This window comes from Sinohyriopsis cumingii, chromosome 9 (assembly GCF_028554795.1).
Source record: "Sinohyriopsis cumingii isolate HCF-2022 chromosome 9, ASM2855479v2, whole genome shotgun sequence".
NCBI lineage: Eukaryota > Metazoa > Mollusca > Bivalvia > Unionida > Unionidae > Sinohyriopsis > Sinohyriopsis cumingii.
The window spans coordinates 11,622,242-11,647,960 of NC_142969.1; the positions used below are offsets into that span (position 1 = coordinate 11,622,242).

The 25,719-nt window shown below is 39.2% G+C and overlaps 1 protein-coding gene across 2 annotated transcripts; it reads left to right on the forward strand.

Moving 5' to 3' along the window:
• Window positions 1–667: 667 nt before the first annotated feature.
• Window positions 668–25,719, forward strand: LOC149791265 (uncharacterized). 2 transcript variants are annotated; one of them, XR_016423333.1, is made up of 2 exons: window positions 668–779; window positions 25,171–25,719. XR_016423333.1 is itself a non-coding variant. In XM_089969762.1 (2 exons), the coding sequence occupies exons 1-2, from the start codon at window positions 21,041–21,043 to the stop codon at window positions 25,577–25,579; spliced, it is 429 nt and encodes a 142-aa protein (XP_089825888.1). In that variant the 5' UTR covers window positions 20,894–21,040; the 3' UTR covers window positions 25,580–25,719. The 2 variants fall into 2 exon arrangements, 1 of the variants encoding a protein (XP_089825888.1); XM_089969762.1 differs by lacking the exon at window positions 668–779 and adding an exon at window positions 20,894–21,060.

Consider the following 25,719-nt stretch of genomic DNA (forward strand, 5'->3'; position numbering starts at 1 on the left):
GTTGTTAAGGTAACCCCCATTTAATAGAGATAAAAAAAATATGTCGGGACGGAGATGGACACTCAACATCGTCGTTATGCTGAGAAATCTACCAGTTACCATAATGAGAACTTGAAGAGAGAAAATAAATCCGTCATGAAAGCATAAAAACAATAAGAGTGAACATTGTTCACATTCATACAATATGAAACGCCAAAATTAAATTTAGACCCAGTAAGAAAGTATCTATATCTATCTTGGGACTAATAATGTGAATTCTCAGCCAAATGAAAAAATTGTAAGCTTGCAATAGCTCGATCACTTTCATCAGATTAAGGCCTACCTGAGTAAACTTCCATAATCATTCGAATAAGTATATTCTGCTCTGTTGCTGTAATGTCTTAAAACTAAAATTTCGCCTATGTGAGTAAGCATTCAGTTGATATCTGCACAAAACGGCACACGTGTTTTGTTCTGAGTCGTTGGAAACAGCGAGTTAGATATGGCGTAAGGATATTCATAAGCCCTATCAAATTCGTTCTTTCTACGGACTCAGTACAAAACAAGAATGCAGTTTTGTATTTATTACATGCCTTCCTTTTTACGCGTTCTAAATATTTCTAGCATTACTGTATGAATGTAATTGAAAACGCACTGATATTTATAAAATTTCGATTCAATGCGTCTAAAAATATCTGCGCCCGGACATCAACGAAGGCACATAAGTAGTTTGAATCTCGGTGTGCGATACGATTGAACAGCTGTGTCGAAAATCAGGTCAAGCATGTACGACTAAATCGGTATGTAATAAGTTAATATTAGTATTGTATATTCTGCGTCGTGTATCAAAATTCTTTAAAACTCCTCGTTTAGCCAAGCTCTGTGGAATGGCAGGTGTTTGGGACCAACCCAATGGGCGTCATTAGTGCTGCCTAAAGCAAAAACAACGCCTTAAGGACTCCATACAAGTGTTTGACCAGCCTCTACAGTGGTACGAAATTCACCTTTCACATCTACTCCGTCATATCTGTTGGATGTAACGATTTTCACTAATCGTGAATTGTAAACTAGGTGTAGTATCACGCGGCCAGGGACATTGAGTTTGACTTGTTTATACATACATGTACATGTCCTCGTCGTCTTCTTCAGCGGAATCTACGATTTGTCAGTAAGGCCAAGCACATGTAGAAAAAGTGTTTAAACTTATTTTTCGATTTACTTACATATATACAGGTTGTGTTTATTGACATATATTTCAATCATATATGTTGACTGGTTGTGTTTATTAACATATATTTCAATCATATATGTTGACAGGTTGTGTTTATTGACATATATTTCAATCATATATGTTGACAGGTTGTGTTTATTGACATATATTTCAATCATATATGTTGACAGGTTGTGTTTATTAACATATATTTCAATCATATATGTTGATTGGTTGTGTTTATTGACATATATTTCAATCATATATGTAGACAGGTTGTGTTTACTGACATATATTTCAATCATATATGTTGACAGGTTGTGTTTATTGACATATATTTCAATCATATATGTTGATTGGCTGTGTTTTGTGTATGATATTTGAAGAACCCGGGTCAGTCAATTCATCTGGTACTACAGACTGATCATTTGCAAAGACGTGGGGTGATTTAAAAAGAATTCAAGTAGGCGATTCAAGAACACCTTATTCTCGTTGTGATTATTATTATTATTATTATTATTAGTGGTAGTAGTATTAGTACCTAGAGACGTGTACGATTGTCTCATAAACAGTTGCTCTTGGATATGATAGGTCACCATACCTTTTATTTCTCAGTCATGACTAACTAGGACGTACTTGCCACAAAGTGATTATTCATAGGTGTTCCACATGTACTGAAGTAAGCGTTACCAATAACCCTACTACTGTCTTAAGTACCTGCTCTAACGTTTTAGATCGAATTGCGTGGAGGTTCAACATATTTCGCACGTGCAGACCATATCAAATGGTCCCCTTTCTATATTTTTATATTGTTTTGTTACATTCAACAGATTCGTGTTTCTTCCCCTAAGTGTGCGTAAACTTGATACGACCGAATTATACGGAGATATTGCAATCAAATATTATATGCTCCAAATGCCTATGGAAATCCCATATATATATATATATATATATATATATATATATATATATATATATATATATATATATATATATATATATATATATATATATATTGTGTTATGTATGTTTGATTTAATTTATATCTGCTTTCTGTTTTTTTAATTTCATTATATGTCAAAAAAGTGTAGTTTTGTTTGCTAGGAACGAACTCATACTTTTTTCCAGAAAATAGTTTGACCTTGACTGTCCATTTTTTTTTAAAAACATAAAGCTGACCTGGTTCCCGACCTTAACTCAAAATGAATAACAGCTACGTGAAGAAGTTATTTTTATTTTTTTATGTTTTTTGTCGGAATAATAAGGTTGAGATCGAGGCTGTGTTGGATCCGTGACCCTGGACTTGTAAATAGTTTTTAGTGAAGTAAATGACTTTTATACTCGGAGTAAAATGATTGGTTCTTATCAAGGACATACAGGGGCTTCGTGAATTTTTATAGGTAAAGATGATCACGTGACCCTTATCCGGGCATCTGTTTTGCGTAACATTGGGGCTTCTAAACACTGATACGTAAAGGTGTTTCTTTTGTTGTGTCATTTCTGGAATTACATTTAAATGTTTATTCGAAATATTTTGATTCTAAAAGGATTAATTCGTTTCTCTGGAAATATTTTGAGTGATCATACAGAATCCTTGAACAAAAACATTTCTTAAACTTTTTATTTGGATTTCCAAAACAAATGAAATTGGAGAAAAGAAAAAGAACAAATACAATCAGAACAAATAAAGTTACAATTTGAGAAAGAGGAGAGAGAGAGACAGACAGACAGACAGACAGAGGAGAGAGAAAGAAAAACAATTGCATTTGCAAGCAGAAGAAAAGGAGAAGAAATACAAATGCAGTAATAAGAAAAACAGAAGCATATGCAATAACAATAAAATCAAATGCAATTAGATAAGTAAGAAAGAAATGGAATATCGATGTAAAATGAAAGAAACGGAGCTGGCAAGTGAAAAGCATATTCCCACTTCAAATCCAAATTGAAGTTTTGATCTTGCAAAAATATTAGATTAGTGCCCCCTTTCAGAGAAAAAGAAGTAGACAAATATTTTACTCGTTTTGAAAAGGTTGTTTAAAATTTGAAATGGCCAAGGCAGCATTGGACTCAATTATTACAATGTGTACTCACTGGTAAGGCTAGTGATATTTACTATTCACTGTCAGTTCACCAAAGTGGTGACTATGATGTGGTTAAAAAATGCATCTTAAGGGGTTATGAGTTAGTCCCTGAAGCTTATCGGCAAAATATCAGAAACTATAGAAAAGAAGCTGGAAAAACTCATGTCAAATTTGCTAGAGAAAAAGAACAGTTATTTGATAGATGGTGCTTAGCCAAGAAATTTGAACAAGATTATGAAAGTCTCAAACAACTTGTATTACTTGAAGAGTTTTTAAAAAACTGTGTCCGTAGTGGGATTAAGTCGTATCTTTACAAGCGTCAGATTGAAAATGCTGCTCGAGCTGCTGATGAGTATTTTTTAACTCATAAAATTATTTTTAAAAAAAAATAAAACTTCTACTTAACAGTCTTCTGGCAGAAAAGTATTTCATCCTAACACAAGCCCTTCTAAAACTCAGACTGGTACACTTAAAAAAAATCAGGCTTCTGATAAGCTTGATTAAAGATCCTTGTCTCTTCCTATGTGTACCTATTGCAAGAAAAAGGACACGTTATTTCTGATTGATGCAAGTTGAAAAACAGACCTATTCCAAATGGTCTTATTTCTAAGAGGTCAAGGTCACGTTCGTGTATTGAAGCAATACATTTGTTGCGTCTAACAAACCCCATTCTGAATTTATTATGGAGAATTATGGACCATGCATATCGAAAGGTTCTATAGTACTCTCGGTGATTCGGGCAATCCTATCCCTAATAAAATGTTAAGGGACACAGGAGCTTCACGGAGTCTTTTATTATCAGGTACTTTGCCATTTTCTGAGAAGTCTCCTTTTAATGAAAATGTTCTTATTCAGGTAGTAGAGTGCGACTTTGTTAATGTTCCTGTTCGTTGTGTAGATTTGTCATCAGACTTAGTCTCAGGACCCGTGACAGTCGGCAAAGTGTTTGTTTTACCCGTTGAGGAAATCCATTTATTACTAGGCGACAACCTAGCTGGAGAGAAGGTCGTGGTTAATCCACTTGTAACTGACAAGCCTTGTAATTGAAAAAGAATTTCTTGATTTATTCCCAGCTTGTGCAGTTACCAGAGATATGGCAAAGAAAGCTCTTGAGAATGACCTTGATAAGGAAATTATTCATTTAGCTGGAGTAGTACAGTGGGCGATTTTGGCAAATGAGAACAAAGAATGAAAAAAAAAATGGACCTGTATAGGGACGAGATTTATAGGGACAATGAAAAATTCAGTCAAAAAGGTCATGGGCCAGTAAAGGGACAATGGGACTTATCATTAATACAGGGACAAGAGAAATGGAACAGGGAATGTGACGTCACGGTGCTGACGATGAACAACAATGTAGCATGGAGCTGACCATAATCGGACCAAACAGCAGGGGGGAAAAACCTAGGACGCTTGGCGGGAACGTGACTTGCGAAATAGAGACAGAGATAACACAGATAAAAGACATTATACAAACAACTATACAACACACTAAAACAAATTAGGCAAGAAAGCAAATTTTTTCGAGGCCTATGAGTGGCCCTAAAAAGGGCCTTTTAGTTTTGTTAACATCATTCCGTTAACATAGAGAGCAACGCATATGTCTTCTCCTCGTCCTCAAACTTCTTCTGACTTCTGGGCCGTAGATAAGGAACCTCTTCAAAAAGCCTTGTCTCTCCACATAAATCCTTCTTTTGCAAACACTCGTATCCGTGATCCTGATAATTGTCCATGATGATTTCACATACATGGGTAAGTCGGTACGGAACAGCACTGATGATACGAGGTTAGATGATTCTACGTTTGTCAACATCTTGTGACGAGAACATGTTATAGAAACGCAATGAAATGAGGTTATTTGTAGGGGAAGGGCGGATCGAAACGGATTGAGTTTATTCACCAATCCAAATACGCGTTAAAAATTCAATCACAACACGGAGTCAGTCTTCCAATCCGAAGAGAGCGGACTGTGACGTCACATTCCCTAATAGGTGCGCTAGCGTCTGCGCGCAGTCAATCCATGTGACAGTTTTCAAACATGACGGGAACTAAGCAGACAATGAATTAGGGTGCACCGGCCGTGGAGACGAGAAGCGATGGTATTGAAGTGGCTACCAAAGTTAAAACAGGCTTATTTCCAGAAGAGGTCGATTTTAATTGGGATTTAGTCGATTCGCTTTTTTCGCAAGAATTTGTTCCGGTACCAGCATCTTCTCCACCTTCTCCTTTTTTACCACACGTCGTGGATATTAAACAAAGACAGAAAGAAGAATTGGAATTTTTTTAACAACAGCAGAAAGAAGCAGAACAAGCTTTTCTCCTTCAACAGTAACAGGGAGAAGAAGAAGAGGCAAGAAGGAAACGACAGGAAGAAGCAGAAGAGAAGAAACAAGGCCTAGGAGAGAAGGAGAATAGTAAACGACAAATGGTAACGGTACTTTTAGACATTTTAGCAGAGTTAGGGAGTCTGAAATAGATGTATCAGACTTCTTTATTACGACCAAAGAGAAAAACACCTTCCCGAGCCAAACAACCCAGTCCTGTTACTACGCATACGATACCACCCCCAGTGATTTCTACCAAATCATTATTGACAGGAGCCAGTCCAGAAGTAGGCCTTGGCCATTGCAAAGGCTTAAGGCAGTTAAAGATGATAATGTCCCGTTCCTCAGTTTGTTTTTTAAACAAATAAATACCTAACGGTCCTTTTCAGGGTCAACCACCTCTCTCGAAAAGATATATTATTTCAATCGCCAAAAATCAATTAAAACTCAAAAAGCCTTTTTTTTTACCCATGACGTGCGTTTGTGAGTGCGTGAATCTAGGTCCATATTCTAAAAATCAAAACCAAGAGACAAATTTTACAATCCAATTCACATCACAACACAAGACTTCGAAAGGTACATAGGCTTCTGTTTCTGTGTTCACTCTGTTTTTTAAAAAATTTCTTCACTTTCACAGGTTTTTCCTCCTCTTCTTCCTCATTTTCTCATCGTCTTCTTTTCTTCTCATCTTTCTCTTTCTGCAAGTGTCTGGGTTCTTCCTTTGGGGAGGGTACCGCTTCTTCTTCCTGTTCAGAACCTTTCTCTTCTTCTTCTTCATGTTGTTTCCTAGGGCATTCTGAAGACCAATGTCCTTTTTCTTGACAATGATAACAGGTATCTTGACTTTTGTCTGTTCTAGCACCTGTTTTGCTTTTTTGACGGTCTGGACACTCTATAGTCCAATGCCCTTTCTTCTTACAGATATAGCAATTATCTCGACTTTTATCTCGAAAGGAGGGAGAGTAGTCCGTCGGCTTGTCTGAAGAAAATGTTCTTATGACACCTCGAAAAGCTCTGATCAGAAGTTCTATCTGTGTAGGCTCCTCCGTCGTTCTGCTTGGTTTGAGAGAGAAATGAATATTAGAAGGAGAGACACACACCCTTTATATGTACGCTGGTCTGACATGGATATAAAGTGACTCATGGCGTTTAAAATGTAGTCATTTGACTTTTTGCAGTCAAGATGAAACGATCGCATCATGTTGTGGAGAAAGGAGAAGAAAGTAAGAGGCAGAAACGTGATTTATCACTTCGTACAGTAGCTGAAGTCGTGGCACAAATTCATGCCAGTGATTTTGAAGATGATACGAGTGAGCCAAAATCCAGACCAGAGAGTCTACAACCAGCCAAAGTTCACCACGATTAGTAAACCCTGAAAAGTACTATCACATTCGAGTAACGGAAAGGCGCTCCTCTAGAAAATTCAGAACGACATTCATCACGACAGTCTGAAATGCTCCGTTTGGATCGAGTTTAGCAGCCCAGCGGAATTAACCCCTTCCATAGTAATCGACAAGATTCAACACGTGTAACAATCCAACATAAAATTTCATATCACCGATGGAAACGCCACGCTGTTCATGACCCACGTATCTCTCCCCTAGGGGACCGAACAACGCAGAAAAGTGTTATTGGTGGACGACCTCCGTAGCATCAAGCGTAGCCTCGTCCAAATTAACAACTCTCAAAACCAGATGTGTTTAGCTATCGTGGTGGGACGAACGTATGCCGATAAGAACGATGTAGTAGAATGGAAAAGAGCCTGTAAAAACATTCGAAAATCGAACCGAACCAAACAACGAAGTGAAGCAGAACTCCTGTTACAGCAAGCAGGGCTATCCAAAGACACACCCTGTGGCATTCCTGAAATGCAAAATTTGCAACATGTCCTAACTCCACGTTACATCTTGAAAGTGCACCCTCAAGAAGTGGGTGGAACTTTGTTGTTTCGAGGTTTCAAAGACGGAAAATACATTCACGTCTATTATCACGATGAACATGTCCATGTCGTCACCTGTATCACTGCATTCTTGGGATACATTTATTACTGTGAGAAATGTGACTATGGCTATAACATTCTAGAGCAACACAAGCAGTGTGGATCGAAATGTGAGGGATCTTTGGCCTCTCAACCCTGTCTGGACGAAGGACGAGAACGAGTGCAGTGCCCTGCTTTTCAGCGCACTTTTGTCAGCCCTGCTTTTTACAAAAATCATTTGAAGACGCAAGGTTCACAGCGGAAAAGTGCGTTTCAACTGCCGAGGTTGTGCCCTACTTGTGGACAAGGTATACGTACCAATAACGCCAAGGCACACATATGTTCAGGAAAGAAACTATGTCACATTTCTCACCAAATCGTGGAGTTGGAACACCATTGTTACATTCAAAAATACCATTCCAAACAAGTGGAGGAGGATGACCAGAAGAAAGGGAATTTCATCTTTTTCGATTTCGAATGCATGCAGGAGACCGGCACTCAAATTCCTAATTTCTGCGTGGCTCATCGTGCGTGTGAGAAGTGCATCCAAGAGCCTATCTTTAGTAATTGTCCTCACTGCAGCAAGATTCCTGGAGGACGTGAAAAAACTTTCGGGGACCGAACACGCTAGCCGCTTTCGCCCAATGGATCTTAGACACCATCGACGAGACGTGGAACCAAGAGGACATCGAACGTTACGGAGATTGTCATTGCCATGCCACGGTGATGGCTCATAATTTCTCGGGATATGATGGACAGTTTCTTTTGAGATACTATACGAAATAAGGCACCGAACGTCCTAAAGTGACTTTGAACGGAGCCAAAATCATTTCCATGCAAGTGGGACGAGTGCAGTTTAAAGATTCGATGAGTTACTTGGCCATGCCTTTGAGACGAATGCCTAAAACGTTTGGAATGACAGAAATGGCCACATGTTTTTTTCCTCAGTTTGAATACCGAACCCGATCAACATGCTGTTCTACCCCCATTTGCCTGATGCTCACGATTTCGACCCCGACAACATGCGTACCGAACAACGAGAAGCTTTCTACGCTTGGTACCAGGCTCACGCTTCGGACCCCTTCGATTTTCAGGAGGAAATGTTATAATATTGTCGTTCTGACGTGGACATTTTACGACGTTGCTGTGGAAAATTTCGAGAATTGTTCATGAAACACGGAGGGGTCGATCCTTTGAAAGAAGCCTGCACCATCGCCAAAACGTGTTCCTTAGTGTACCGTCAACGATTCATGCCCGAAAACACCCTGGCTGTCATCAGTCCTCAAACGACCAACTTTGCAAACGTCAATACTCGGTCAAAGCCCTGCGCTAGTTACATTACTTGTGCGACAAGGAAGACAAATGGATCCAGCACGCCCGCAACGGAGGAGGAGAAAAGACGATCGGAACGTATTCAGTGGATGGCTGGGAATAAGAAAACCCCAATATCGTGTACGAGTTTAACGGTTGCTTGTTTCAGGGATGTCCCCTCTACTGGAGTAAGTGACAGGAAAGATCTACGTTGGGACACAAAATGGTAGCTGACCAGGTTTTTAACAACGTGTGCGACGGATGTAGAGAGAAACATGAACTTTGTCCTATTTGATTGGTTGTTCCTTGTTTTGTTTTAGCTTTTTCTTATAAATTAACATTAAATGTAAATAAGTTGCACATGAAGTGATTTTAGAAAGGAGTTAACTTTAATTTTAAACAGTAGTTTACTAGAACTAAGAACTAAACATGTCCAAATGGTTATGCATTAAATGGATAGTGCTTAGACCAAAGCACAGGCCAGAGAGCCCATGTATATACTTGAATAAATGTTTTGAACCCAAACAATAGACTTTTCTTTTTTGAGTCTCTATTCTGAATGTGAGTCTTTCTTTAGAACATTTCTGTCCTCTCTTCTGTTTAATTAGTTGTGTATTTGTATGTTTGTCCCTATCAACCCTTTGTCCTTACAAATACATTTCACCCTATAAAAGGTTTAGACCCTAATAACCTCATGACGCCACCCAATGTTCAATTCCCCTTGACGCTAAACGTGCCCCAGTGTGATCTGAAAAGTCTTGACGCAATGTGGCCCAGGGGGGTCTTGTAATGCTAATTCCCATTGACGCTATACATTTTGACACCAAAGTGGCGCAAGGGAGTTTTGTAATGCTAATTCCCATTGACGCTAAAGTGGCCCCATTAACTACTAATGCGCCCCCAAGAAGAGCGACACCAAGAAGAGAAAATGAGGCACCGCAGAGGGAACACAACTTACAACAGCAGAATGTATATACGCAACTTAAAGCGACTCCTACTGTCGGCAACTTTACGACTCCTACCCACGGAATGATGTCTACAATTATAAAACTACCTCCAAATATTCAGCTGGTTAACAAGAACAGTTGAAACCTCTACCAGAAATTGGAGAAGAGGTTCAAGAGAGGGGCATGGAGGTCAAAATTAAGTCATTTATCTAGTGGAAAGGAGTCAATGGCAATTAAGGACACCCTAAGTGATAAGAAAAAAAAGGAAACAGTTCCAGTTCCTATTACTGTCCCAGTACCGCCAAACGAAATTAAGGACCATAACAAATTAAGAAGATCTGTAGCAGCTACACTATCACTCATATCCCAGCAAATGGACACGGGTTTAATAACAACCACCCCAGTAGCAGATTCACCGACATCTCCGACGTCACCAATTAGTAAGCGCACCAAGAAACAACAACCAGTCTTAATTCCACTTGAAGGAACCACAACTACAACAAAATCAACATCTACTGTTGCTAAACCAAAAACTGGAATAACAACAACTTCAAGAATTCGAGGTCAGGCTCATTGACATCTCCTACAGCAGTACCCCCTATATCAACTAGCTGGAAAATTGCTGAAGTAAAACTACCAATCCTGGGAAACTCAACAACAACAACAACAACCAAAAACTAGTGAGCGTACCAAGAAACAACAACCCACTTCACTTCCAACTGAAGCAACAACGATAACAACTACAACCAAGTCAGCAACCACTGGTGCCAGACCAAAAACCTGTATACCACCAGAAAGTAGCAACAAAAAAAGACTACTACAAGCTGCGAAAAAAGACACTAAAGAAACAAAAACAAGCAGTGGCCCAACCAAGAGCGACCAAGCCATAATCAAAACAGACGTAGACAACTATGTGACTGACCAATTTGATGCATGGGGTATTTCGTACCTACTTTAAAACAACAACGCAGCCATTTATTTCACTGACGTACTCCGGACTATACTTGAGGCTCATCAAAAGATCTGTTATGATGGAGCACTAGGAAAGAAACACCGCAACAAATTTGAAGATGCCAAGGAAGCCATTGTAGATATCAGCACCCTAGGCGAATATTTTTATGACTGCGCGATACCAATCTTGGCGATGCTGATAAACGAGCTTCTGAAGTCTCATGGAGTGCAGTCCAATCCAATTAAAAGACACCACCAATGGAAACTCCTGGTCCTGGGGGACCTATGCGGTTCAGATGGATACGCAGGACGTAGAAGGGAAAGCTTCATCCAGCCGTCCCTGTATCCATTCTCCGAATGATAGCCTTCAGCACTTCTCAGGGCTATCAAAAATTTGTCAATTTGGCTTGAAATCTCGACTTGATAATACTATGATACCTAATATGATCCATTAATCACCGTTCTAAATCAAAACCAAAATACATAACTTGAAATTCAAAAAATTTCATTTGGTCTCTTAGACCTCAATTTCTTTTGATTTAAAGTATTAATGCACATTTTGTGCATTTGGAATTAATTAAGATAGGAAAATGGAATACTTAAATTCGAGACTTTAATTACCATTGTGGCTAACATGGAATTGGTAATAGGGAATACCCATTATATAGGTAACTGGGTTGAATTTGGCAATATTAATTTTGGCGTTTCAGGTACGTTCCGGCGACGTTTGGACTACTCCTCCGAGTCCCTCTTTTCCTGCCTGCACGGACATCTAAAGACGAGTGTGTGGACCGATTCCCACTCGTCTATAATCAGGTCAACTAAGTAGCACACTTTGTGTGCATTAAAGCGTTGGGGGATGAGGCTCTTTTTCCGTCCCCCTCGAACAATTAATTAGTCCACTATTGCGGAATTTAAATCGTCGCGCAGGCACTATTTGCGCAAGCGACGTTAATCAAATCTCATTATCATCATCACCATCGTTCGCGCCATTCTACACAGAATAAAAGAAAATTTCAATAGAGTTGTTCAACGAGTTAAAGAACTGTTGGTACTGGATGATGGATGTAACATATGTGGTGGAAAGGCTTGAGACAGAACTGAAGAATCGAGGTAGCCTAGACTTCGTGACCAGTTTGAAATTAGCGAAAGATCAAGTAGAAGGTGTGATAGAGGAAGAAGTGAAGAAATTAAGATGTGAGAGTATGTAGCTTGAAGGAAGCACTTGATAATGTAATCAAAGTCAGGTGCTTTCTAGAAGACACGTTGAACTGGACTGAGTGGTCTTTTGTGAAGTGCGGCTTAGACCAGCTAAAACAAGTAGAAGAAATGATAAGAAAGGTGTTGGAAACAGATATGAAAAAGATTAAAGACACATGGGCAAAGGAGAAAAAAGAACAAGAGAAAGAAAAAAAGAGGCTATTAAAAGATTGAATAACAACTTGATCAAGATACAGGAGAAATTTAGATCCATGGGACATAATGACTGGATGCCAGAGACGGAGATGAAGAAGAAGAAGAAAGGAATCATTGAGAAAGTGAGAAAATGGCTGAAGAACTTTAAAAAAATAGAATAACCCAAAGGCCCTTTTCAGGGCCACTCATATGCCTCGAAAAGATTTGCTTTGTTGCCTAAAACAATTGTTTAGTGTATTGTTTATTTGTTTGTATAATGTCTATTGTCTGTTCTGTCCCGCCAGTCCCGTTCCCGCCAAGCGTTCTAGTTTTTTCCCCAACTGTTTGCTCCAATTGAGGTCAGTCCCTTGCTACACTGTTGTTCGTCGTCAGTACTGTGACGTCACCTTCCCTGTTTCATTCCTCTTGTCCCTGTATTAATGGTAAATCCCATTGTCCCTATACAGGCCCATGACCTTTTTGACTGTAGTTTCCATTGTCCCTATAAATCTTGTCCATATACAGGCCCAGGGTGATTTTCCTTCTTTGTTTCTCATTTACCCTATATCGCCCCACAATACTACTCATGTATTGGTCAGGCTTTTGATGAGGTCACTTTCACTCCTTGTTTGAATCAATCAAAAGGTATTGTTCACAGTGATCCTCTTTTAACGACTCATTCTCTTTATTCTAATCAGGGTGATACACTATAATCCCTTGTCGTCGAACAGGAAAAAGATCCTGAGATCTCCTGTTTGTTTCAAGGAACCATTCGTGAAACTGAAGCCACTGAAGTACCTGTCTGTTATTTCATAAAAAAAAGAGATTCTTATGAGAAAATGGAGACCTGCCAAGGTACCTGCTGGTGATCAGTGGTCAGTGAACTATCAAATTGTATTTCCAAAACCTTACAGACAATAAATACTTAGTCTGACCCATGAAACTCCTTTGGCTTGTCATTTAGGGATTAATAAGACTTATCACAAGATCTTGACTCACTTCTATTGGCCAAAAATCAAAAGTGATGTTGGTAAATACTGTAGATCTTTTCATACCTGTCAAATGGTAGGAAAACCCAATCAGAAAATACCTAAGGCTCATCTACAACCTATTCCTGTCTTTATCGAACCATTTAGTAGAATTATGGTAGATTGTGTTGGTCTCTTACCTAAGACCAAGTCAGGCAACCAATACATGTTGACCATTATGTGTGCGTCAACAAGGTTTCCAGAAGCAATTTCTTTGAGGAATATTAAGACTTTGACAAAGTCGAAGTCCAAGAGTGATGGGTTCGATATTAACCCTGGCCATCCTGAATCAGCCGACACACAAAGTAGTGGAACGACAAATTGTTTTGTTTTTTTAGTGCATTGGAGACATAACTTTAAACTTTTAATTGGGCAACTGTACTACAGTTTTAGTGTCCATGACAGACACGTGACGTATCTAATATGAAAGAGTTCTCAAATAAAAATGCTTTCTTCTCATTTCCTATGTCTTGATCCTAGCCATTTTAGTAAATAAGTAAAAAGTTTTATTTTATTTTTTCTTCTTCAAATTCGACCAGAGAATCAAAACATGAAATAGAGGTGGAGTTGAAATATAATGGGTTACTTTCGTCTAGTAGACTCTAACTGAAAGGGTTTGTGACCGCAATGGTGAAAATAAAGGTTATGTCGCCGGACTGGATTAATAACATGGTCGTCCGAGAGATATACGTTGGTACGTCACTGTCTTTTGAACGTATATGTGTAGTTTTTCAGTCTCCTTGCGATTTTCATGCAATAAAAGACGCGTGAGAAAAGTTGAATCGAGAGGAGGGTTGTGGTCACCGTTGCACTCCTTGTGTTCATTTATATAACCGATAAGGTGATTTCATGTTGTCCGAGATTTCGCAGCACTTTACTGATAAAACATTTTACTCCTGTGGACTTAGTTACAACTTCTATTTCTGCCGAGTCACACGCACTTACTTAAGAGAGGTTTCACAAACCAGCCTACACGCATTCCGGAAGTTGTTCTACGTTACAAGTCAGAGGCATCTTCTCATCAAAGGGAGGTATACTCCATTTATGATTTCCAACTCTTCTTGTCCATTTCTTTCCATGACAACGTTTTCTGACTTTGGTACATTATAACTGTGTTGTGCTCACACAGGAAGGTGCCATTTGTAGTTACCTGCTAGGATGGATAGTACGCCCTTTCAGACTGGCGTAGCTTTATTTGATGCTCAGGTATATTGCTAGTCCTACATGTAAGACATAGCACATTTTGATTTTGTTTAGGTGCTATGCCTTACTATCCAAATAACGGCCTTGTATAGTGTGTTCCGATGTCGTTGACATCGGAATGAGTAATCAAAGTTTCAGGAACATCTCACACACTTGGCAGCCTATATCGACATTTTTCCACTAATTTATGTGTAATTTATATACTTACTGTGCTGTCTTTATCCTGGTGGAATGAAAATATGACACTTAGCAAATGGATGCATTTTCACGTTCCGTTGACATAGATTTGAATTTGTTGCAATGCGACGGTAGTCGAGGTATGCCGAAGTAAGTTCAAGTAGGTTCATGTTGGGGATATGTTTCTTGAACGATTGATTGATTGATTGTTTGTTTTTTAACGGCGCATCAGCACTGTTAGGCTATTTAGCGCCAAACAAAGTGTTGTTTGTATAATCTTTTAAAACTTATAAAAGGTCCTATATCGACCAGCGATATAAAAGAACAAATGGTTGAAATTAAAAACGGTAAGATGGTAACGGTGCAAAATAAAGCTTCCCGATCAACGGGAGATGTAAAAAAGATGAATAGGTATTAAAATGGGACGGTATATTTATTGCATAAAACTGCACAAGGTGATAGCATAAAAGTCAGAGTTTAGAGTAAATATTTACGGCTTTCAAGAACTCTATAATACGAGTGATGTTTATATTATCAAAAAGTTCTTTCATGTCATGCACAAAGTAATAACGATCGCGCGTAGGTTGTAGGTCAAAGCACTCTATCATAAAGTGCTTGACAGTGAATGGTTCATTGCAAGAAACGCACTCTGGTGGGTCTTCACCTTTTAGTATGTGAGTGTGGGTGATATAAGTATGACCAATTCGGATTCTTGCAACGACTACCTCCTCCCTACGAATGGTTCTGTAGGAAGGAGTCCATTCTCCTAGAGTTGGTTTGATTGCGTGAAGTTTGTTATTTACAGCATCATTCCATGATGCCTGCCACTTTTGACGTAAGAACTTTCTGATACAAGGTTTAAAATCAGTATATGGTATTTTAAAATCAGATGGTTCTTGAGAAAGGGCCATTTTAGCAGCGCGATCTGCTTTTTCGTTACCTTTAATACCAATGTGGCTAGGTAACCAACAGTATATTATATTGTGGGAGACACTCAGCTCGGTATTTTTTACAAGTATGTTTTTCAATAATGGGTTCTCCAGTTTTCTATTGTGTAGTGACTGGAGTACTGATAGCGAGTCGGAGAAGATGATACTGTTTAAAATACGTTTCTTTTCTATATGTTGCAGAGCAAGGTCTATTGCTCTGATTTCGGCTGTAAAAATTGATGCTCCATTTGGTAAGCGAACTTGCGTTGTGCGATTTCCACAAACAAAGGCTGCAGCAGCCTTTTCCTCATCCTTTGATCCATCAGTGTAAATTCTGGTGTAGTTTTTAAATTCGGTAAGGAGTTCATGGTAAGAGTTGTGGAAGATAGAAGGGTTTGTTTCGGATTTTTTTCCATCGTGTAGCGTAAAACGTACTTTTGGTTGTTTAATTAGCCAGGGTGGTGTTTCGGAGATGGATGTTTTCTGAATTTTAGAAAGATCTATATTTGTAGTGTCAAGGCTGGATGATATTCTAATGCCAAAGGAAGGTATGGCGTTTGGTTTATTTTCGTATAAAGTTTTGTATTTGGGTTGAAAAACAGCCGAAAAAGCAGGATTCAGAGGGTTTGATTTTAATTTGAGAGCATACTGTGCGGAAAGCATTTCTCTACGATGTGATAACGGTGGTTCATTCGCCTCAGCTAGAAGGCTTTCACACGGGGATGTTTTAAATGCTCCCAGAGCCAGTCTTATTCCCTGATGATGAATTGGATCAAGCATTTTAAGATACGATTTTCTGGCTGAACCATACACAACGCAACCATAGTCCAGTTTGGAGCGAATAAACGTTCTGTATAAATTTAGGATGACTTTTCTATCAGCACCCCAATCAGTGTGCGCTACTACTTTAAGTAGGTCAAGTGCTTTTAAGCATTTAGCTTTTAAGTTCTTTAGGTGTGGAATAAAGGTCAGTTTTCTGTCAAAGATTATACCTAAAAATTTTGTTTCCTCAACAACTGGAATAGGTGTTCCATCCAGCGTGAGTTTTGGTTCTTCGTGGTGTCGTCGTAATTGACAGAAATGCATGCATACCGTTTTTGATTTCGAGAATTTGAAGCCGTTCGTACTAGCCCAATTTTGAATCTTGTTGATATTTTGCTGTAGTTGTCTTTCAATTGTATGCATGTGCTTTGACCGATAACATATGAGAAAATCATCAACATATAGTGAACAATCCACACCAGGAGTCAAACACTTGGTGATGTTATTAATTTTGATATTGAAAAGTGTCACAGATAAAATACTGCCCTGGGGCACACCCATCTCTTGCTCGTGCAAATCTGAGAGAGTAGAGCCCACTCGTACCTTGAATTCTCTGTCGGAGAGGAAGTTGGATATGAAAGAGGGCAGACGGTCTTTTAGACCTAGATCGTGCAGGTCTTTTAGTATCCCGTACTTCCATGTTGTGTCATAGGCCTTTTCTAAATCAAAGAAAACCGCTACTAAATGTTCTTTCTTGATAAATGCATCGCGAATGAATGTTTCTAGTCTAACCAGATGATCGTTGGTGCTCCGTCCATAACGAAAGCTACTTTGGAAAGGAGATATTAAATTGTTGGTTTCCAGGTACCATACAAGCCGAGAATTGATCATTCGTTCCATTGTTTTGCACATGCAGCTTGTGAGTGCAATAGGTCGATAGTTGGTAGGATCTTCGCTATCTTTACCGGGTTTGGGAACTGGTATTGCTGTTGCTTTTTTCCATGTTTTAGGAAGGTTACCAGTAATCCATAAATCATTGATGAGTTTCAAAAGAGATGTTAAAGATGATTCTGGAAGATGTTTTAAAAACTGGTAATGTATTGTGTCAGGCCCAGCGGAAATATCATGGGCCTTGTCTAAAGCCTCCATAAGTTCTGATAGTGAAAACAGTTGGTTGTAGCTTTCCGAGTTGTTGGATGTGAATTTTAAACGTGACTTTTCTTTTTGAATTTTCAATTTTTGGAAGGCTTCGGAATAATTAGATGATGAGGAATTTTTAGAGAATCTATCAGCAAGAACATTTGCTATGTCACGTTTTGAGCTAAAATTGTTATTATTCACTTTCAGATATCGGAAAGAATTGTGTTTTCTCTTTCCGTTTATTTTGCGAATCGTGTCCCAAACTTTCTTAATTGAGGAACGACAGTTTAAAGAGGAAACAAATTTCATCCATGATGCTCGTTTACTTTCTTTGATTGTGCGGCGAGCTTTGGCCCGGAGAATACGATATTTACTTAAATTCTCGGGCGTCGGATGATTGTTAAATTTTTTCAAGGCTTCTCGGCGTTGCCGTATGGCTTCCTTACATTCCTTAGTGAGCCAAGGTTTTAGGGTTATTTTACAGTTTGTTGAGGACTTTGGGATAGATTCTTCTGCAATGTCGGTTAAAATAGATGTAAAATGCTGAATGGGATCGTTAACATTGAAAACTGTATCCTCATTCAGCCTAGTTTTACAGAGTGTTTCGAACTTGGCCCAGTTGGCCTTCTTTAAATTCCATTGTGGAATTACGTCATCAATTGTAGAGTTATGATTTACAAGGGAGATTGGGAAGTGATCGCTGCTGTGAAGGTCATCAGCGACCTTCCATTCATAGTCCAAAAGCAGCGAAGGAGAACAAATTGTCAAATCGATGCATGTGTACGTACCCGTGCCTGGGTGTAAATATGTAGGTGTTTTGGTATTATATAGACACAGATCGTGTCTAGAAATAAAGTCTTCAACTTTGTGACCTCTGTCATTTATATGATTTGATCCCCATAAAATTTTATGGGCATTAAAATCCCCTAGTAAAACAAAGGGTGCGGGAAGCTGTTGAACAAGATTATCGAGTTCGTTTGGTACTAGGTTAGTGTTTGGTAGTAAATAAATAGAGCAAAATGTAATCACTCGATGTAGAGTGACGCTTACAGCAATGGCTTGCAAATTGGTGTTTAAATGAATGAAGCTATGAGCTCTGTTGTTCACAATAACAGAAACTCCTCCTGATGCCCTATCAATATTTGGAGAGCAGGTGTTAAACAGGGAGTAGTTTTTAAATGTGATGTTGTCCGTATCTTTCAAGAATGTTTCTTGAAGGCATAGTACCGCAGGATCATGTTCGTTTAAAAGCAGGAGAAGATCATCGTAATTTGCTTTAAGTCCTCGACAATTCCATTGTATGATAGTGTTTTTCATTATAAATTTAAATTAAAGATTGTGGAGCTAGGTTAGACCTTTCGCAGAGGGAATTTGTTTGGTTATTTCTCTGGAGGAAGTACGGGGATGAATTTTTTGTTGTTAGGTCTGGAGCTACCTTGAGCGCAAGGAGCAGATTCTTCTGCATCCATGCTCTCAATGTCTCCAAACCTGTTATATAGTTTGATGGGGTCATCTGACCCCTTTTGTTGTCTGTTTCCGTGAGATTTTTTACTCTTTGGTGATTTTGGTGTTTGGGTATTATTAAATGTAGTCTGAGTAGATGCTGTATTTTTCTGTGCTTGGTAATGGGGGGTGTTTGAATTTGGTGTTGAATCGGGTGCTTCTGTTTGTGTTTGAGCGTCCTTCGTTGTTTTAGGATTGCTCTTCACTACAGTGGAGAAGGATGGGCCAGGATGGGCTGTTTTTGCCTGTACAATTTTTCTGGCTTCTGGGTAGGGAATATTATTTGTGTATTTTACCCTCTGAATTTCCTTCTCCTGTTTCCAGGTATCGCAATCCTTGGAATTTGCGTGGTGCTCTTTTCCGCAGTTGACACAATGCGGAGTTGCTCTACAATCAGATTCCTGATGAGCATTGTCTCCGCATCGGCCACATATTTGACTCTTGGAGCAGCGGTCTTCGTGATGGCCGTATTTTTGACACTTATAACACCGAAGGGGGTTGGGAATGTAAATCTCTACCTTTACTTGCAAAAAGCCAACTTTTTCCACTTTGGGTACAGTTGGCCTGTTGAAGGTGAGTACAATGGTGTTGGTGTCCTGCAGATTGTTATTACGTTTAATACGTATTCGTCGGACTGCAGTGACACCTTCACCTTTCATTCCTTCGATGATGTCAGCGTCGGTGACTCCAGCCAAGTCACGGCAGCGAATCACGCCTTTGGACGTATTCAGTGTGGTGTGAGCGAATGAGGTTACTGGGATATCAAAGAACGTTTTCATTTTCCTGATATTGTCTGATTGACCTCGTCGCTCACACTCAATAAGAAGACAACCCGATTTCAACTTTTTAACACTTTTAGGTGTGCCAATCGATCCTGTGATAGTCTTTTCGATGACAAATGGAGATAGTGCGGCAAGCGGTTTCTTGGCATCTTTTGACTGTATGACCATGAAGCGTGGAAATGACTCCACACTACATGGTTCATCGTCAGACTCTGATAAGGGTTTCGATCTTTTATTTTGATTTTTTTTTTAATTATCCATGATGGCTAGATTAAAAATTCAGCACCCGTGCTCCCCACCCACCAAGGAGCCCAACAAAGGGACACTTTTCAAGTGCCAGGGATACACAAATGCCATACTCAGTTGATAAAATTACCTTTGATTGACCTTGAAGTCGCCAATTTCTAAGGTCGTTAAAATTATCCCCCGATTGACCCGTTAAGCCACCGCCTTCTAGGAAGCCTTCTAAGACTTGGAAAAGGGAAAGATAGGGTAATAGAATATAGGGGCAACGGTGGTATCAAGAGAGATACAAGGAGAAAGAGAAAGAAGGTGAGAAAGTTTATAAAGACCTCCTAGGGCTCGGTGTGACCAGCCGATTTGTCGGAACCGGGCCCATCCCGACCACCCGTCTAAGAGAAGTATAGGCCAAAGTAGTGTATTGCAGGGAAAGGTTCTGCTCAACTACCAGGATCCTTTCCTCCCCCGACACGGGACGCAACCCACGGCAAACAGGTTGCCTCTACTTAGTCGCCTTTTTTTACGACACGTAGCGAGGCACGTCGGGCCAATTCTACAACCCCGGACCCGCAGGGGAATTCTTGAACGAAACGAACCGTTGCTTACAGTTCCAATAGGCATAATATATTTTTTATTCGTTTCGTTAAAAAATAATATTTCAACTTTATCCGATTTCGGCATTCTCGGCTTTCATCCCTTTCCAGCCAACTGAAAAGTAGGCCAAAGAAACTTGAAAACGGGTCCTTTTTTGTGAGAATTTGAATTTATTAGAGAAAAGGCATCATAGTAAGTAAAGTCTGACTAAAACATTATAACTTTACTTTGTAGAAAAACGTCGTTATTTTAGTTGTCAGTTGTGTGAAATATTCCTGAAAATTTTACTTCGGTAACGATGTTAGTCGACATAAAACACACCACACAGCGCCGTTAGTTAGGCTGTAAGACCCTGACGCCCAAAACATAAATATCAGCGTCAGGTTAATTTGCTGTATAATTTCCTCTCTGGTAGAATAGATAAAGCTAGGTTTTCTATAAATAACCTGGTAACAGCGTGCACTTCGTGGCCATCATAAGCGACGCTTTAGTGATTTTAGCTGCATATGCAGTCAACTTCCTACAGGTAAGTATTATTTATATAAGAATTAGTATATAGTCTACTTAATAGTGAGGTTTCAATACTTTTCCTGTACACGCTACTTCGTGTGCCCTTACATGACAATTTTCATATAATTTATAATGTGTAAAACAAGGACGTCCATTTTCTGAGTTCATAAATTATGACGCGCACCTTGCTTCATACCTGTAAATATTGTCTGCCCTGTTTGTGTTTTGAGATTCAGTCCATTGTCAATATAAGCGTAAGCGATAAAATGGTGGAAACACCTGAATGACCACCATTCTACATGAGCTGCTTGAAACGAATTTCAGTAGGCTACAGTACTTGGGGCACATAAGGGGAAGACACAGAAGCTCATGTTGAGGGAAAATTACGACTTTAGTATACATGCCGACATTACAAAATGCTTATCAGCAACAAAGCGATCCGAATCAGCTGGGCTCTCAATAAACTGGTCCCCTGTCATACTTGTACACAAAAATAGTGGATTTGCCAGTACCGAGCCCATTATATACAGTAGATTCATAAGGGCCGGGAAGCAGGCTAGGTTTGTGATGTCAGTTCTGGTGCCACTCTCAACGTCTCCACCTAACAAACCTTTTTTGCCAGAACCTCTAGGCTTGATAAGGCATGGTTTCTACGTCCATTCGTCATTTAAAATTACATATTAGCGAGATCTAGGTCAAAGAAAGTCTACTCGGATAGCATTTCGCACATTAGACGTACTGACCGGTTTTGTGGAACAAATATCCCGTAAAGAGTCCCACCACAAAGAGCATAATAAAATATCACTGAACCGTCATGGCCAGGCTTTGCCATACGTCTCATATGACAACAGGTCATTAACACAGTCGATCTTATCATTCACGCTAGAAGAAGAAAGATCTTTGTTCAGTTTGCATACTCCACACCATGTGCCCGGTTTAGTGCACCAATACTCAAATGATATGACGTTCTAATACCTTTACTACTCAAACTGATCATCTGCTTTGTGATCATTTGGAATTAACTGTATCCCAATCAGTACATTCTGAAAACATTGTGGCCAGTCCTTTTAAACAATCCTTCCATCTTTATCTCAGAATGCACGGATGTTGGCATTGCCCCCATTCACGTAGAAACGACAGAAAATGCTCACAAGCTCCATCATTGCTAAATCTCACTATAAGAAGTGAATACTGTGCCTTCCAAGCGTCAATTGGGGAAGTCCTTTGCTTGTTACCATCAATGATTTTTCCTCCTCCTTCATCAACAACATGGTCCAAAATTCCGGCATCAGTTGATGTACTAATGAGGAAAGTCAAACCAGTGTTCAAACTCCTACCACAGTCTGGGCGAGTTGCTGACCTTTTGGATTGTTTACACATACAATTACAGGCCCTTTGTGTCAGCACTCTTCTTTTCCCAGCTACATATTCCATCAGATCTTGGCTTCTCTGTAACAATTACATAATTTTCTCGCCTGCCTTGTCAGATATCTCGGGTTGGGTAGGAAGGTTTATACTCTTTTTGATCGAATGAGGAAATATTGGCCATGATGATAAGTGGATCCCGTGAATGGTTTCATAGGGTCTCAATATCACACTCCTTTATTATGCATTCTGCTACATAGGTACCCAAAGAAACGTCCAAGGCAGTTTCTAGAGAAAGGGTGGTAGAGATTATTCACAATGCAGAATTTCTAGGTTTTAATTTTTCTGATCCCAAAGGTCAACAGAACGTTTCCACCATAGACCTAAACACCGTCATTCAAAATGAAAACAACAAGGTGAGTTTGAGTGCTGTTAAGGAGGACGATTTTGCTGCTAGTATACAACTGTTCAAACTTTGAGGAAGCTCCGGCGGTGTGCTTTCAAGAGGACAGTTTTCCCTTTTGGACACACCATCATTCGCTGAATCTCATAAGAACTTATGGACAGGGTTATGGTCCATTTAGAGACCACCACCAGGGCTGTGATATTCTACCACGTGGATGATATTTTTCAAAAACACTGGGTAAGTTATATCATGGGGCATCTTGTAACTCTCATCCTTCGATTCCTTGTCAACAATTAAAATTCAAGGCTCATACCAACTCCACATTTTACCCATTTAGGTATGGGGTTCAAAACACAGGTAAACTGAGCATATCTTTCTCAGTACCAGGCATCGAAATCAGTTCAATGATCATACCATGGAAAATCTCTCGGTCCAAGACTTTCTTTGCCTACCAGGCATGCTCAGTGTGACAGCTGACTCTCATTGTAATAGATCATCTTTGTATCAGACCATTACAAATCGTTAGGCTATCCCAATGAAGGTCAAAACTTTGCCCCTTGGATTAACCTATAAGAGTCTCCATATATATGAAGTACCATCTCAAAAGATGGGATATCATCAGTTAGTTCATGTTGGGTGCATACTTTCTGGTACAGCCTCCTTCCAGACGCAAGCATAGAGGGTTTTGGTGCACACCTTCCATTATTCCAGAAAGCTAGCGGAGTGTGGCCCACTCACAATCGTCTTTGCATATCAACATCTTCGAGATGAAAGCCACACTTAAAGCATTTCATTGGTGGCAGGAGGAGATACATGAACGGGACATTCTTATTCTGTTCAAAATACTCCGCTGTGGTCAATTATTTCAGAAGTAAATGTGGAAATAGGTCCCCCAGACCTTTGCATTCTAGTTGGAGATTTGTAAGGTGGTGTCTGCAGTGACAAATCTACCTACAAGTTTATCATATTCCAGGCCGATTAAATGTACGACCGGACTAGCTGCCCCAGTAGAATTATTTTATACACAGAAAGGTCGCTACATTCCTCGGTTTTCATTTGCATATGTACCCGCTGTGATAGACCAATGGTGGACATATTTGCGACAAGGAGGAATGCAAAACTCCCAACTTTGGTCCTACTTATGTCCGAACCAAAGGCCCTTGTGGCCCATGCTCTTTCCATAGATTGGGACGGTTTGGATGCATACGCATGCCATCCAACATCTCCGATTCCGAAGGTGATATACTAAATAAGATAATCAGAATATGGCCTTATCCTCATTGATACACGCGGTGGGAAAAATTGTGGATCAGCGACCTCATAAATCTATCAGCAGAAATACTCCAAAAATAGATATTTCACCATCTGCAACCAGAATGGTAGGCATTTAATTAGAGTCCAGAGTTGTTGAACATACACGTATGGATGATATTAAACAAGCCCTGAAAAATTACTGTTCTCTCAAATAGTGTTTTGCGAGAATCGCTCGAGCAAGACGACTCTCAACTTTGAAAGCGTACAAATGTAAATTGAAAAGCAGTCTTTGAAAATTCTGTTCTTTAGGACACACAAAATAGAAACAGACTGGAACACGAAGCAAGCATATACAAGCAGTAATTAATATTTTGTCACATCCTAGAGCGGAATTAATAACAGCAACAAACAGATGAAAAGTCAATTACCGAACAAACCTGTTATGGAACGGCAGCGCACACTGTAGGACTGAAAATTCAAATCTGATTCTGAAATCAGAAAAGCTTCAATTACAAAAACCATTTCAGAAATGGAAAAGATTGTTTAGTATTGATAGATATATGATGAAATGTAAGTGGTTTAAGTTCTTTGCATAAATGATGTTATAATTCTAGCTATACTAGTATAATTTTTGTTTTAAATGTTTTTCTAATTTCATGTTGTTTGTTTTAGTAATAATATTATTGTGTGTCTTATCTTATAGGTGTTGTCTAAAGTTGTAAAGCGCTTAGAGCTTCTAAAGATTAGGCGCTTAACAAAGTCCTCATTATTATTGTTATTATTATTTTCAGAAAATTTAACATTTTTCCATGTTTACTACAATTTCCTACTAAAACTAAATTATGAAGGTATTTGTTGCATGTAACCTTTTGGTTTGAAATATTAAAAGAGCACTTTTCACTAATGCATATCGGTATCTATACACACACGAGTCAGTGTGTACTTCTGTCATATCACATTTCTTCCAAAAAAAAAAAAAAACAAGCGTTGCATGTACGTTAGAGAGAGGAATCTAAAAGACTAAAAAATTTGGGATACATATATTATTTCATACGTTTTTCACTAGTTTTATTCATTTCTTTACTTACAATTTATTTTCAGCATATCCCGACAACACAGAGAAATGGAGGACAGATTTTACATAAAATGTTACTGTGCTGGTTTAGCAACGGTTTTTGCTGTGATGGACTTCATTGCTAGTACACTGATCTCTGTCGTTCTTAAAACCTACCAGAAGTTTTCCTTGGTGAAAAAGATCATCGACTACTTTGGCATCTTAGATGATATGCCTGTTTGGTCCAGATATGTCAGAATTCCCATCGGCTGGAGGACGTTTACGTATGCATGGGGTATGTACTATGAAGGTCGTTTAAGTGGGATTAAACAGGGACAACTAGCTCCTAACCCAACAGTTGTATTCCTAATCGAGAAAGAAGGCGTCAGCAAACGACTTCTCGACTTCGTAAATCAGGGTAGACCACTAGTGGTTAGCTTCGGCAGTTGCACTTGACCCCCATATTTGACAAAATATGACCAGCTTATTAAGCTAGCGTCAGATTTTGCCGATATAGCTGACTTTTTGACTGTGTACATTTCGGAAGCACATCCCGAAGATGACTGGCGCTTTGATGGAAACAAGTATTCCATTTA